This window comes from Prorops nasuta, unplaced genomic scaffold (genome assembly GCF_024137725.1).
Source record: "Prorops nasuta isolate Cenicafe-Biocafe unplaced genomic scaffold, Cenicafe_Pnas_1.2 PNAS00005, whole genome shotgun sequence".
Lineage (NCBI taxonomy): Eukaryota > Metazoa > Arthropoda > Insecta > Hymenoptera > Bethylidae > Prorops > Prorops nasuta.
Window position 1 is genome coordinate 8,350,898 of NW_027116802.1, and position 15,774 is coordinate 8,366,671.

The 15,774-nt window shown below is 43.7% G+C and overlaps 1 protein-coding gene across 2 annotated transcripts in view; it reads left to right on the top strand.

The window, feature by feature from the left end:
* Positions 1-15,774, top strand: part of LOC136773232 (connectin-like) — a 173,735-nt gene that overhangs the window by 109,804 nt on the left and 48,157 nt on the right. For both annotated transcript variants that reach the window (XM_066726727.1, XM_066726728.1), the window contains one exon: positions 1,096-1,589. In XM_066726727.1, the coding sequence (XP_066582824.1) occupies positions 1,096-1,589 (494 nt within the window). The remainder of the gene's footprint in view (positions 1-1,095; positions 1,590-15,774) is intronic.

The following is a 15,774-nucleotide window of genomic DNA, read 5'->3' on the forward strand; positions in this document are numbered from 1 at the left end:
CAGAGGGGGGGGGGGGGTGAGAAACTGCGAGAACATCACTGGCGTAGTGGAATAGGAAACATGGCTTTTGTTATTGGTTTCTCGTCATAAATATTCAGATGAAGACGTCAGTTGGTAGTTTATAATAACCATCGAAGCAAAGACGAAACAATTTGTCGTGTTGTAGATATACATAAATATAGAGATGCGAGTTGATGCAGGGTATGGGGGATGAATGAGGAAACGGGCGCGTTCAGCATTCAACGGCGAACGCCTGTGGCAGAGTTTGCATTGGCGGTGGTGAGGCAGGCGCAGGGCGCAGGGCGCAGGACGCAGGCAGAAGCTGCCTGCCGCAGATTGAGATAAGCGAGCGGGGGTGTCGAGCGCGCGATAACGCAACTGAAATCGTGCAAAGCGTAATCCCTGCACAGTAGCTGAAGCGACACTGCAAAAGCAGTCAGACCAAAGATCCTCGCTACTCGATATCGAGCAAACCGAGTCACGCGATCAAAACTCCGATTCATCCATGTGTCGGCTTGCTGCAGCCAGCACAAAAATCCAGGAATTCCTCACTCCTTTTTTTTTTCATCAAGCTTCAATCACTGCTCCGCTGAAACCCTTTGCTCGTACGACTCGTCTAGATGCACAGAACTGATATTAAAAAATACTCTCTTGGATCGATATACAAATATACAGCGCTTCGGTTAACGATTATCTCGATCAGTCTGTTTTTAATTGTCCTTCTGCATGTATATGGTAGTGCCGAATCCGGAAGAAATCGCACACTTTGCGTTAAAAAACATGGCCATCGAGACTGGTAGAGTTGGAAAGAAGAAATAATGAAATTGTTTAGAGCGAGGTATTATTGCTGGTGGCATTTATAGCGCTGTGATATAAAATACATGCTGTTCACCGATCCATTCCGCTGTCTTGGCAAATGAAGCCGTCTCTCCACGGGAATTCTCTCGCGATAAGCAAAATTATTCTGTATGGAATTAACGCTCTTCGTGTCGTTCCACCCTCATTCAGTAGGAAAATCTCCGAGCAGAGATCTAGTCGCGCGCGCGCGCCTCCATTCATCAGGGAAATAATCGAATTGCGTTTGCTTCGTTTTAGGAATGTGTTCTTCAGTCTGCCAGCTCTGAAGGAGCTATACATGAATAACAACAACGTGACTATCATTCACGACAAAGCGTTCGAGCATCTGACTAGATTGCAGGAATTGCAGCTAGCCGGAAATCAGATAGCCGTCATCACTTCTGACATGTTTCACGGACTGGGTAGCCTAAAGCGATTGGACCTCAGCAACAACCAGATCTCCATGATAGGCGATCACACTTTCCTGGAAGTACCGGAACTGACCGAGCTCTTGCTCGATCACAACAGGATCGAGTTCATCGCGGTGAAGGCCCTTAACGGCCTGAGGAACCTCCACAAATTGCGACTCAGCGAGAACAAGCTCACAACCTTGGAGGCTGACTTCCTCAACGGAGTACCGCAGCTTTACCTACTGGACCTCAGGGACAATCAACTCCGGACCATGACCTTCGACAATATCAAACACATCATCACCAACCTTTACACCACCAACAGTCACTTCTACTTGGACGGTAAGTGCATCAACTATGCAATATTATATACAGGTATACCCTCGTGCATGCGAGCCGAGCAATTCAAACTTTTTCCACTCGTGCTCGATAGCCTCCCAATATATATACCAAAGTCAATTTTTTCCTCGACCCTCAATGTCGCTACATCCACCAGCGTTCTTACGTAATAATTGCAGCAAAACCTTACACAAATGAGCGTGGTGAAAATGGCTCGAGCAACTTGAATTTAACGAACCATTGTCAGGTAAATTAGATTTTTCAACGAGTCGATTAAAGTGCTTTTGAAGAGTAGCTTTCGTCGTTGGTTATATATTTATATTTAATTAAATACTTGGGTTTTTTAAGGAAAGGAGGGAGGGTGCGTGGAGGGAGGAGCAGATTGAGAGGGGAACTGATGATGAAACTGATGGAAATGGCTAGATACACGGTATCGAGTTGAGTAGAGAGGTCCAACTTGTGGAGACTCTCGTCGGTGCATCTGGCAAACAAACAATTGGGAATAAGAGGGATGGGCATGGGGAGAAATATCAGCCAACTAGAACGTCGGCCGATTGTTGCATTTGTTCCGTTTCTCTCGCGATAAGTCGTCCTTTCGCGAGTCTCTAATGAAACCTGGTCGTCCCTTTTCCAGCGAGATGCTCCACAACTCCGTGGAAGCTCATTATCTCGATACGGAGCTTTGAAACCCCTCTCTCTCTCTCTCTCGTACTTCCTTACGTGGCAACTGCGAGCCAGTAACGCGCGCGTTTCAACTCCCCCCCCCCCCCCCTCTTTATACGAGAAGGATGTACGTAACTTTGCAAATTTGCGAAATGGAATTCGCGAAATGGAACTGCGGGGCTTTCGAAAGCGTGCGTGGCAATCGAAGAATGCGATGGGAGAGGTTTGAAATTGAAGTTTACGATATGAGCGGGGAAAGGGAGAAATAAGAAACGAGAGGACGTAATTTGAGAGGAAGATCGATGGGGCTGAGAGTCACTGATACTCGTATAATGCTACTTCGAGGCACAAGTAGCTTTTCCTCACTCCCCCCCCCCCTCCCCCTTCTCTCTCTAACATTCCGCTTCAAGCAGTCGCGCACTTGCGTCCATTAATTTAGCAATTTCTTCACTTACACCAGCCACCAGCGCTAAACTCTCGTCCGTTTGCCGAGCGAGCAACACTCGCAACGCGCGTCACAATTCACCACTCGCTCTTCGCTTTATCTACAATTTACAGCTTAATCGATCAAATTCTACATTTTTCCGATTAAACGTCGATATTGAAAATTCACAGCTCGATCCATCCAGGCTTAAAAATAGCCCCGAGACTGACGTGACTCTTGCTGCTTTTAACTCAGCTGTCGGAAATCGCACCGTTTCATTTATCGTTAAGACGGTCCAGGTTCACGAGTGTAAAAGAGTACGAAAACGATATAGTCAAAATTCATTATTACTGATCGATTTAGCGAATTGGCTGGTAGTTTCATTTCTAGAATCCTCAAAATAGTCACTTGATTAACGAACAATAACCCAGATTGATTAAACATTCGATGAGAAGCGAGACCCTGCAATAGATTCCATGCGCTAAATTATTAATTCAACGCTATTTTAGAAGAATCCTCCGCGCGTGTATTTTATACGATTATTATACTTTTTTTTCTTTTTTTCTTTTTTTTTAACGTATATAGCATTTCATGAAATTTACGAAGATTCTGTTTCAAGCGAGAGACTTGAAAAACAAAGATCGAGAATTTTTATCGATACGAGAGCGCTCACTGGATAAACCCTGGTTTGTTCATCGAAGAATTTTTCTAAGAGGAAAATTGTGGAAGCGAGTGGCTGAAGAAGGGGGGGGGGTAGTGGAGGCTAGAGATTATTAGGAATGCCAGCAATGTTGATAATTAACGCGGCGAGAGAGAAAGCGAGTCCCGTGAAATATCGTATCGCGGTTGGTGCTTGAAAAAACATTCCTTCCACGTGTTTGGCGTTGCAAGAGGGAACGAGCTCCTCGCTCGAGTACAACAGCGAGCCTTCTACTCTCTGCATGAGCATTTACATTTCGCAATTGGCGTATAGACGACGTCCCGGAACGTTCCTTCTTTGTCCGGATTCACTTTCTCCTCCCTTACTCCATTTACCTAACGAAGCCAACACTCCCCCGCCCCGTTTCCCATTCTCCGACCAACCACGCTTTTTAACACTCGCCACAAACCGTCCGTCTATGTATGTCAAGTACTACAATTATTTTAATAGTCGAAGAAAATATCTAACTTTTTATGAATTTCGATCCTTGTAATTAATTTAATGCATACGTGTATATAGTATCTGGTTCAATTATGCCAAAACAACAAACCTCCACAAAGTCAATGGTTTTAAAAATAAAATTCTTATGCCATTTTCTTACGCAGCGCCTCGAGAGAAAGTTATTAACGTTTAAAAATTTCTTACTTGGTAAACTCCTATTAGTTCCCGGAAAGCCTGTGCGATGCCTGACTAATAAGATAAGGTTATCGGTTGGTTCGATCTAAACCGATGGAGAGTCTCGAGATAAATATAAAAAATTTAATCCTTATTAACCCCTTAATTAAGGACTAAAGAAAAAATGGTATAAGAAAGCTATTCTTGAAACTATTGGTTCTAAAGGAAATTATCGATTTGCCATAAGTTATATGAAAACTTGTATACAAAGGCCCAAACGAGTTATAAGATGTTCGTTCCCACTTGGCAGTTTAGCACAGCCTATACAGGCTCTGGAAAATTCATGGGAAGGGCTTATGAATTTGCTAAACAAAAGTTGGGTTGTTCCGCAAAGAAAGTGGTGATTCGAGTCGGGAAAAGGTCGAACCTCTCATTGAGAAGCGTTTGGATCGAATTATCGAAGCGTCATTTTTTTCGCGGACACTTTGGCAGAGCGTGACTCGTTAAAAAATGTTAACGATGGAAGTTTCGTCGGGTGAAAGCAGAGGACGCAGCGATAGGCGGAATTACACGAGCTTTTAAGTCGAGTGTTGCTCGTTATCGAGTTTTAATCAAGGAATTGCAAGACGCCATTCGCGTCTTGCGGAGCAAACTTAAACCACGAGACAAATAATTTCTCAGCAAATTGTTTGTCTAACCGCAGCGAGTCAACTATAGTGCTCGCTTGACGCGTGTCTTTAACCGCGATACATGCGAATAATCCTTGTACTGCAGTAAACTCTCGCCTTATTCGCATTATCTCCATTATCAATCATCGCTCTCTCGTTATCATCACATTTCTTCCTCGCCTAATTGAATTTTTCCGCTCTCAATCAAGACTTGCGCGAGAAAGCTTAATAATAAAGCTTCGAATATCGTGCGAGCTATATATTTTCGTGATTAAAGGTGGAAGATCGTAATGCATGCTCAATTACACGTGAAAACCACTCGACTTACAAATACCACAATTATACGTCTCACAGATGTAATATTGTATATATTTTCAGACTAATCACTGGTTCGTATAGCAGAAGAGCAATCGCGCTCTTTATTCTATTAGTATATAAACGTTTTAATTATGTTTGTACATAGTGCAATATAATCGTTCTAATTATTGAAATGAAATGGATATTGAAAACTTAGACTTTAGATTTACAGAGTAGAATTGCTGGTAATTATGGTTGATAGGGAGTCATTAAAAGAGGCGCTGGATCATTTGCTTATCGATGTCGCGATCGGTTTGCAGCGTATTCCGTGAGTGTCGAGGAGGTGGGGGAAGATGAGGGGAGGGGAGAAGAAGGGGAAGAATCGCATCCGCAGTCTCTGTCCCCGTCGATGGTTCAGGGTTCAGGGACCTTTAATATCCCCTACAGAGTGTTTCTATTACGACGATACGTCGCTCGTCTCGCAGACCATTTATCGATCCATAATAGATCCTCCCCCATCCTCGTAAATTGTTTCAGCGATGGAGCTACGATACTATTACCTTAACCTACATTACCTATTGAATTATCGAGGCCTCATTTGCAATTATTTATTAAATTATGCAAATAATTCATTGCCTTATCCCTTATCAAGCCTCTGCTACCAGTCGACGTGATTTCGGAGTGACTTATAGTCTGCTGTATTTACATAGGCTCGCTATATAAATGTATAAATTAAAAAAAAACGATAGGTCAGTTGGAATATAACTTGTATATATATATATATATATATATATACTATAAATGGGTTAATGTAGGTATTAATAGTTAAGGGTCTGACGAGAGCTCTGTAGCGAATATAAAATAAAGCCTTTTACTCGTGATGTATGACCATTATCAATTTGCATGGGTTAGAAGCACTTTGTACTCATTTGTTACAGAGCAGCCATGTATATAGACATATATATATATATATATATATAACTATACGTGCGAGCGTAGAGATAACCGCAAGCCTCGTCTTTAAGTTTTCTTTAACGCTGATGCCAGCCTTTCGAGAAATATATATATCGTGGGCGTCTTAGCAGCGTGCAGACCAGGAAAGAGAAATTGTCGAAAATTTATTATTTCATTGGCCGGTACCGGGCAATATTTCAGTATGATGGGTTCGATGCCCCACGTTAGGTGGGATAGTAATTAATAAAGCGTCCGAGAGTCGTTAGTCTACCTCGTGCTCCGTTAAAAACGTATATATTTTCCACTGATGTACCAGCAGCGTAGGAAAATTCATCATCTGCGGCAAAAATATGAATGAATTATTTACAATATGGTATAGTAGAGCACACGCAGACCCTCCCCCAAAGGGACTGATGCGTTATCCGAGATTTTATCTGCTCGTTTTATATATTAAAGGTTCAATCGAAAATTGCGATATCTCGTGCATGGAACACTTGTGGGATATTAATTGAAATAGTTGGCATAGCTCGGTGATCGAGAGACATTCATTCGATGGCTTTATATAGTTAAAATTTAAGTGGCTTTATATTTCGAATAATCGGGACATTGCAAGAGCGTTAATACCGAAAGCTTTGTGTCGCTATATAATTAAAACGCAAGTCGAGTAGCAGCTTATACGAGTGGGTTACACGTTAGTTACCGACACGTTCTTGGCACGTTCTCTCTTGGTCTCCCGATGGGAACTACAGAATACAAGCACCGAGGATAGAGAAACCAGTTTCCATTATTTATTTAATCATCTGAACGACGCGTATTGTCCGACCTGGCGTAATGCTCCTTCCGAAGCACAACAAGCTTCCTCTCGGCCTCGTGAAAAATCCAAAACACATTTCATTGCGACCAGCCACAACAGCCGTCTTGAGAACGCTCTCAATTTAACTTCCTTTCCACAACATGGGTAAAAACTTAATAATACACCATTATAATTCTTCCCTATACATTTTATATGGCAAAATTCAGTATTAACCTTACGAGGAATAAGGAAGGGTGCGGGGGTTGGTAATAACAACGGTCGATGGAAAAGTTTGCTTGGTTCGTGTCCCAATTGAAAGGGAAAGAGCTTCTGGTGAGACAGGCCGGAAACAGGGTGAAGGAGGAGATGGGGAATGGGAAAAGGAAGGAGGAAAAGGGAAGTAGCGGCTTGTCAGCGTGGGAAGAGCGTGGCGAGCTGTTAATTCGACTGGGCAAAGTGCTAAAATCTATTTGGAAGGTTCCGAAGCGAATCGGTTAAGAGCTTAGTCGTTTGCATTGTACGTTTCACTCGATTCCAGCAGTGAAATGCGAGAAATAGGCGAATCAGCCAGGCTCTCCTCATGCCGCTAAGGTGTTGAGGTGTTGCAAGAGTAGTGGTAAATGAGTTAAGGGGGTGGTAAAAGTAGTAACAAAGGGTAAAGGGCGGAAAGGGAGGGAGGAGGGGGTGTAGAATAAGGCATGTTCCAATCACACGTTGCTCTATACAGAAATGCTAGATACTCCTCTCTTGTTAGTGAACCGCGTCTCGTATGCAACTGCTGTACACCAAGAGAGTACACACTATATATGTACACTCGTATGCATTCGTGATTGCAATACAATCAAGCTACACGATTTATACCCAAAGGACCATATGTGCTAGCTATATACCTACTCTACTGCAGAAAAAACCAATCAATCATCCCTATCAAATTTTCATCTGCACGTTGCTTATTATTATTACGTTTCTAATCGAGCTATCTTCATCACCCCATTCCTATTAACTATTCATCATGCAGGCTGTGACTCCGGAAAGCAAATGTTTTGTTTATCTTCTGCAGCTTCTTCAGGTGTATATAATATACGCTTTCACCTTAACATTTGGCACAGCAGCGATGTTTACCTTGAATACATCTATATATATAGGTATATTTTACGTTACCGTGAGCTGGGACTGGCTGATATAAGAGACGCAAATGTCGGAGGGCTTTGCGGAGCGTGTGTATAATGGTACCGGTGGTATAATGCTCTCACCACACGTACGCTACTCAGGCAAGCACGCGTCCCAAATGCACGTCGCTCACCAACTGCGGGACAGTGACGAATCTACTCGTCCGGATTACTTTAACGAGCCCTTGTTCCGCTGCTGCACCCTATTTTCTCTCCACCTCGACTTCTCGTCCAATCCTTTGTACCCGTATCGATCACCAGTGGTACCTACTCCTATATAACCACACTGATATTTACAGGATCATTGCCTAAAATCACCAACCACCGACGTCCACTAATCGTTCCTTAATCACTCTCTTTGTCCATCGAGGTCTCAATTATAAATTTTCAATCGATTCGTATTGCATTATTTTCATCTTCAATATAGGCTTTTGTAGCTGCCTATGCTATATATATATATACATATATATATAGCGATATTACTTAATATCTCGGAGTTAGTAGAGTGAACTTTGATCATTCGTAACGTCAGCTTGATAAGCCAGTACATGCGCTTTTAGTTTTAATATAGTTTGGAATTGACTAATGGAGACATAAGTTTGGTTGAATTTAATAACAGCGAGGTCAGCAGCATTAGTCACGTAGATCCAGGGTAATTCCATCGCGACGACGTATAGCCTGCTGGTTTATTTTACGAATAAGAGTAAGCGTCGTGATCCGCGCGTTAGAGCGACTGGACGCATCGCAGCCGCATGGACTCGCGCGGGCGCTACGGCCGCTGCTATACAATTAAATGGGAAATGAATTAAGGATCGAATCTAATAAGCCGGTAGTCAGCGAAGCAGGAGTCGTATCTCCCGATCGTACAGCATAAACGTCTCGCTGGCTGCGACGCGATATTTCCATCCTGCACCGAGGGGCAAAATTTTCACGTCCGAGCCACTTACCTTCGCTAAAGGGAAGGTGCACGCGGTTAGAGTGGGATACGTTATAGCAAAGAGAGGGAGAAGAAATATAAGAGACCTGCGCCAAGGCGAAAAGCTCGAAAACTCGACATTAATATTAGCCAGAGTAGCATGGTTCTCCATAAACCAAACCGAGCGAAGCGTGCACTTATGGGAAGATGGTCCAGCATGGAGATTTATCCACTCCACTGTATAAAATTAAGAGGTGTAATTAACTTCCGTACGGGCTTACTGCTCCGTGGATAATTTAATATTTTTTCCCTTTACGGTTTTAGGCATGTAGGAGCAATCCTCCGCATACGAGAGTAAAGCTGCAAATCGGAAACGAGGAATGGTGGGAGGGTTGCCGGGAGGATGAAGTGCATAGATGAAAGAAGAGATAGTTAAAGGGAGCATAGGTATGGAATGCAAAAGAGCAGGGAGAGAGAGAGAGGCAGAGAGGGAGGGAGAGGGATTGGTGAAACCTTTATATGCGAATTTCACGAGCGAATGGATACTGAAACGCGGCGACACTGTTGATGGACGAGAATAGGACAACGCGTTATAAAATCAATTGGGGATACAAATGGACTTTTGCCTTGCATCAGGATTCGTTACCACACTTTACGATCCGTCCAACCCTAAAGTTCCATTAGCTATCCTACGTCGATACTCCCTCTTTTTGCCTTCCCAAAATCTCTTGCAGATTATACTCCTAGATAGCAGTACCTGATGCATCGATCTCTGTAGTATAAATTCTTATAATTTAAACATGTCGTGCTTTTTGCTGAAAATGGTCATTTGTGGATTATTCCTTCGCAGTCCGTCCATTGCTAAACGGAAAAGAATATAATTATAACAATTATTACAGCTAATCCTTTTCCAAGAAGATTGTTCCATTTTAGCTCTTGATAGATGTTTCGAGGTTTATGAGCACGATTCGTCAAAATTTTACGTCGCAGTGAAAAACGGTGGTAGTACTGTTACCTAAACGTAATAAAGCAGAGCAACTGACCTCGCTCAGGCTGTGCTGATGGTTGTTTGCCTCCCTGTCCCTCTCGCACGCTTGCTTTTACTCCATCCAGCAAGTGCTGTATATAAGTGTATACGTGCAGACTGAAACGATAAAAAAGGAGCTAGTGTATATATATATATATATATAAAGTTGGCACGTGGGACGTAACGCAAGATAGTTCCTTTGCGAGTCTCTCGGGCTGCGAGAATCCTCCCTTACGTAGCGTTTGAAAGGTCGGAGGGGATTGGGGGATCCGGTATAATTCGGCAAGTGCGGGTAAAAGTGCTCTTTTAGCAGTCGCTAATGTTGCCGTAGGATCATTGGAAGCAGCGCGTGGTCGGTATGCGTATAGGGCACAAGTGTGTGGAGCCTGGTGCGGCGGCCCCCGCTATTAACGCGTCACCGATCCAAGGCTGAGTCATTATATAGGCGGGGTTACCTTCTGAAATATTACGGGTGCTGTCATTTTACGCAAGGGTGCAGGTAACACTGCGCTCCCCAACGCCACCGCCAACGTCGAGAGCCTCTCATTTCCGCCGGTGAAATCGCTATAAATCGTCGGAAAGCACAAACGCTGATCGCACCGGATGCTTGGATAACGAAAACTTCGAGGGGGACGTATCTTGAGTTTCAAGCGTGCACGCAACTAAGTGCACTGCGACTTATTATGATATATATACACTATTAAGGAGAACAAGGGAGAGATTCAGAGAGACCTATGGAGATACTACGCACACATGAACAAACAACGAGCACACTAGGATACGTGCCGAGTAGCTTACTGGAGACAGTAGGTAGAGTGCCATTAGTCTCCGCGGAGCGTTCGAGTGCGTACAGGAGAAACCTGAAATCGAGATTCCAGCTGACTCCAGTATCGCCTCGATGGGGACCAATCTCTGGCCGCTTGGTTACACCCCTCTATCCTATTCCATATAACGCATACCTATATATATATATATATATATATATATATATATACACTCGATAGTTACGCGCGCGAGAACGGATTATATCCGAATAAACCGGGTCGCAACTGGCCGTGTGGCCACCTCCTCCAACCGCTCGATACGACCTGCGCTAATGATTTACGATCCACCCAGTGCAACGAGACACTTCATTCTTGAAAAAGAAACAACGGAAAACAGCACGAAAAGCCGATATATTTATTTACTCTCCCCCCACCTCCACTCAATATTCACTCTAATATCAGTTTCCTTCAAACGGATCACACGTGATATCGATATTCATTTTCGGATCATCCTGTCGAAGTGTAATAGAAACCACGAAGGAGGATAATGTTTTTAATGGATTATTTATCGCGGCTTTTTAATCAATTTCTTACTGCGTTATAGCATAAGTTGCGGAAATATAAGGGTGCGGTGCTCTGAGTGTACGTTACTGAAAGTATTTAAACTGGAAGGAATTTTATTGGAACGGTAGAGTGTAGACGTAGAGGGCAAATTGCAGCTTCGAACGACACGCGGGTTAATAGATGCGGGGAATAATTCAAGCCGCGCAGCTGAAATCTTGATTTACGCCGTCGTCGTGGACTTGTTTGTTTGTGTGCGTTTCTTTTTCCCCCCTGGCCAGTGAGCTCCACTCTCCACGCTCCACGCTACGTTGCACGGAGAGGTAAACAAATCTCGCAAGAGCCACACAGTCGCCTCACCGCGTTGCGGAAAAAAGAACTCTTGTTCGGTGGACGCAAAGTACCGTAAAAAGTTTTGCCGTCGAGTTGAAATTGCGGTACATTTTTCAGAAGGTCCCTTTCAACCGTAACATTGGTATAAATTTTTGATGAAGCGTGGATGCGGCTGCCTTTGCGCGATTCCAGCGCGTTCTGTATATACAGCGTGTAGGGTGGTGTGGCGTGGCGTGGCGTGGCCTATTCAGGTTACAACTATGCTGCTATAGCACGTTACTCCGCATCCATGAAACGACTGCGGACAGTGCGGACTGACTCGACCAAGAAACGATCTCCATTCTAAATAAATTAGTCGCGGTAGAACGACGCAACGGCGACGGTCGACGGGGACCATCCCACCAACCGCCTTCCAGTTTATCTTCCGATTCGTATCACCGCAAAATGCAAACCTTGTACCCCCGCCTCGCCATATTTTCTCCGCTACATCGCTCGGCTACAACCAAGCCTGCAGCTTTTCCCTGAAACTCATTCTCCACGAAAGCGCCTCAAAGTCCTCCGAGCTTTTTCCGCTTTATCGACTAATCGTGCACGGAGATTTATTCGCGTTAAACAAAGCTCGGTAATAGTATTAATACTAATCGTCGTCGGATTTCTCTACACAGAGTCCGGTCGACTTCTCGTGCGCAGTTTCGGTTACTTTCTGCTTCGTTAAACCCGATATTGCGCTGGCAAACGGTCAACCTCTAATTTACATATACTGCTATATGCATGACTCGAATTAATCATTCCCTGTTGAGTCAATACTATTCGTTTACAAACATAGTATTAAGGAAAACACACACGGACGGGAGAGCGGAGAGCGGATTACAAGCCACGCGAGCAATTACGAAGAAATTACACGTGGCAATCGTTTCAATTCTGTTGAACGGTAGGATTAGCGCGTGTAATGCCATTTGTAAACACGCAAATAACGGATATATATATATATATATACGTATAAATTATATGAATCTGCGTCGCGGAGATTTTTGATTGCACGATAAACATATATTTATATATATAAGAGAAGGGAGGAAGCTTTTGTACGCCGCTTTGTTTCTTTTCCCTGTCGCGACTCAGCAGCGATGCTCTCGCCGCCGCTTTGCCCCACCCCCGCTCTATATACCAATTCTTCTCTCACTTTCACTCTCGCGCCAACTCTCGCTCTCGCTCTCGTATTTTCAGCCTGGGGTAGCGGAACTCGAACGTTCACCGCAGTTACCCCTCGACCTAACGATCCACCATTATATTTGCTATGCTTTCAGGGCTTAATTAACGCCCGACCTACTAGGATGAAAATAAATTTTACGGGACCCCCTGACCAAAGCCGCGGTGGCGGTGGTACGGCGGTCTCTCTGTGTTTGCCCAGTGTCTTACCCGATGAATTTGCATAAGACTCGAATATCTGTAGCCAACTCTCGGCCGCGTCCAACCTCATCCTACACAGAGTATATACCCCCACCCACTTTCCTTTCTTCCCTCGCCTTTCTTACCTTTCTTCCGTTACCCTTTCTCCGTCGTTACAACCGGGGTTCCTTTGTTTTCTCATTTCCCCCTCTCTTCTTTCCTGCTTCTTCCTACTTCACCAGAAGAAAATTATGACGAGTCCTTAAGCTCCTCCCAGCCCGCGCTATTACGTCCTTCCCGGATTATCTCCTGTCAAAACATCTCAGATTCTTTTGAAACTTTCTTATATATGCAAGCGATTTCAACTTTCATCCCCACCCCCTCCCTCCCTCCCTCTTTCTACTCTATATTTACTCTCATCTCCTATTTATTCTCACTTGCAGTTTTTTCCTTCGATCGATATCCATGCAGATTACACTCGTAATCGTGTCCTTTTATCGCTCTTTCGCGTTGCTCACTGTCGGCGATATTTACACGCAAACACATATACTCACTTTTGTTTTCTTCCTCTCTTAAGAACATACAACTTGCCAATTGTCCTACACGGTTATCGCTGTATGTACGCGCGGCCGCTCGGTACGGAAACATTGTAATCCGTGACGTCATTGGTGTTTAACTTAGGATTTGGCTGCGCGGGGATCCGATATAGCGAGCGTTTTTTCAAAACCGGTTAAATTGCAAGGGTAGACAGATCCTGGAATCGATACACGCGTCATTCGGTGGAGCTGGCATTAGCCATTGGAGAACAGCGCGCGGGAGGTTCGTCGAAAGACCCTTGATGGCGGTATAAGATTCTCGGTAAAAGCTGGCCAAAGAGTGTACGAGAGAGGAAGAGAGAAAATAATCCCGGAGTAAGTGGCGCCAAGAAGCAGCGACAATCGAAGTGCCGCGTAATTTAGTGGAGTTTTATGTTCCCGAGAAGTCGCGGTTCGTATTTTATGACTCCTTGTAAAAAAAACGAGCTTTCGGGCAATTCGACGCACCGAAATCGCAAGAGGGAGCTATACGAACTTGCGGACAAAATAAAAGCTACGTTAGCGTGGAAAACTGCCGCAATGTGATTTTCCGGGCTTTATCTTGAGGAAACGCTGCATCGGCTCTTGGATCGTCTCTCTTTCTATATACCTACGTATATATATATATATATATATATATACGTCGGGCAGTGGTCTCATCCATCGCAAATTGAGAGCGACGAAAACCTAACTTTTTGACGGCTAGATTTTCCACGAAATTTCACACAGCAAGCGCGAGTTTATTTTGTTTGTTTGTTTGCGTTTTTCTTTTTTTTAAAGACGAGAAAATACCGGTGATTTTATTTTCGACGCGCTGGATACGCGAAGAATAATTTGCAGTAGGTATGTGTATAGGTCGAAGGCTATAGAAATCCGACGTACAGTGCGCGAAGAGGACGCATGTGGTAAAAACGTTTGCACGACGGCTCGGGATTTGAAAATCGAACGCGAGAAACAAGTTTACACGCATTGCCGCCAGAGGATTTATGTATTCGATCATTTGTGCGCGCGCGCGCGCGCGCAGCTAAAAAAGTTTAACTGGAATATGACACCCCTTCTGACCATTGTTTTTCCTGGAAAAGAGGGCGAGTGAGATAAATGAGCGTGGTATATGGATACACACATATAAATATATATATATATACAAATACATACCGTGTCGATGTAGCCAGTTTTACGCAAAGTACTATATATTAAACGCGCGGTGTGGGAGAGACGAGGTTGTTGCGGATAATTTGAAAAAATTGAAAAATGAAGGAATAAAAAAAATAGAGTTAAATCGTGTGCGATTAACGTTAACTAAGCAGTTCCGATGGAATTAAACTGGCAAATAGCCGCAATTAAAAGACTCGTGTTCTCGAAGCTGTAAATGAACTCGGAGAAAAGTGAGAAACGACTTATTAATTGTGAGTTTTTCCCACCTTAAAACCGGCGGAGAATCGTAATTGGAAGTTAACTTGTAATAAAGGGATCGAGTTTCTGGCACATCCCTTCTCCAAATAGAGCGTGCTTAATTCCCTCGTTTGAATTATTAAAGTTTATAGTCGTAAAGAGATTTACGATGTCTTGAGCGCAGCCTCGTAAAAATGAGGTGTAACGCTCGTTTAAAATACTCTGGTTATAAGTACAACAGCGCGTGAACCGTAAATTGCAAGCGCGTTTTAAAAAGCGCGTACTTCTCTACTTAACCTGCACTCTGTTACATCGCGATAAACTTGCGCAACCCGGTTGGACGAATAGGGTACGTGGCATGGCATCCCAAGGCGCATCCCTTTCTTTCCTCCCTCCCCAGGAAACTCCAAGCATCAATCCTCATCCGCGGGAGTATCTCGCCACTGCTACAAAAATCACCGACAATTTTCAACGCGTCTATATAAAGGAATCTGGTAGCTTCTTCTTCGGAAAACCTTCCAACTTATATATATATATATATATATACGTCCGCGCGCAGATGAGCGTCGCGTAACTTCAAAATTAAAACATTTCTTTTTTATTTTACGTCGGAGATTGCCGGTTTACGCTCACGTTTCTCCTATACCTATTACATATACCACATTCTCTTCGGTGATCTATTTATCTGGCTTACTCTCTCCCCCTCTCGAAATCTCGTAATAAAAAAATTTATTGATTTCAGAAATGACAGAGCTTTAAAAAAAAACAATGGGCGAAAAAATTTATTGAAAAATTGAAGCATTTCAAGGATTTCGGAGGCAGATGGGCAGCTGCAATGGAGGATCGAAAAGATCTCCGGGATAACCTATTATATACGTATATATAGCGGCGTGGCGCAAGGCTGCGATGGCGGATTTTTCAGTGCAGTGTACACACTGTGTATGTACA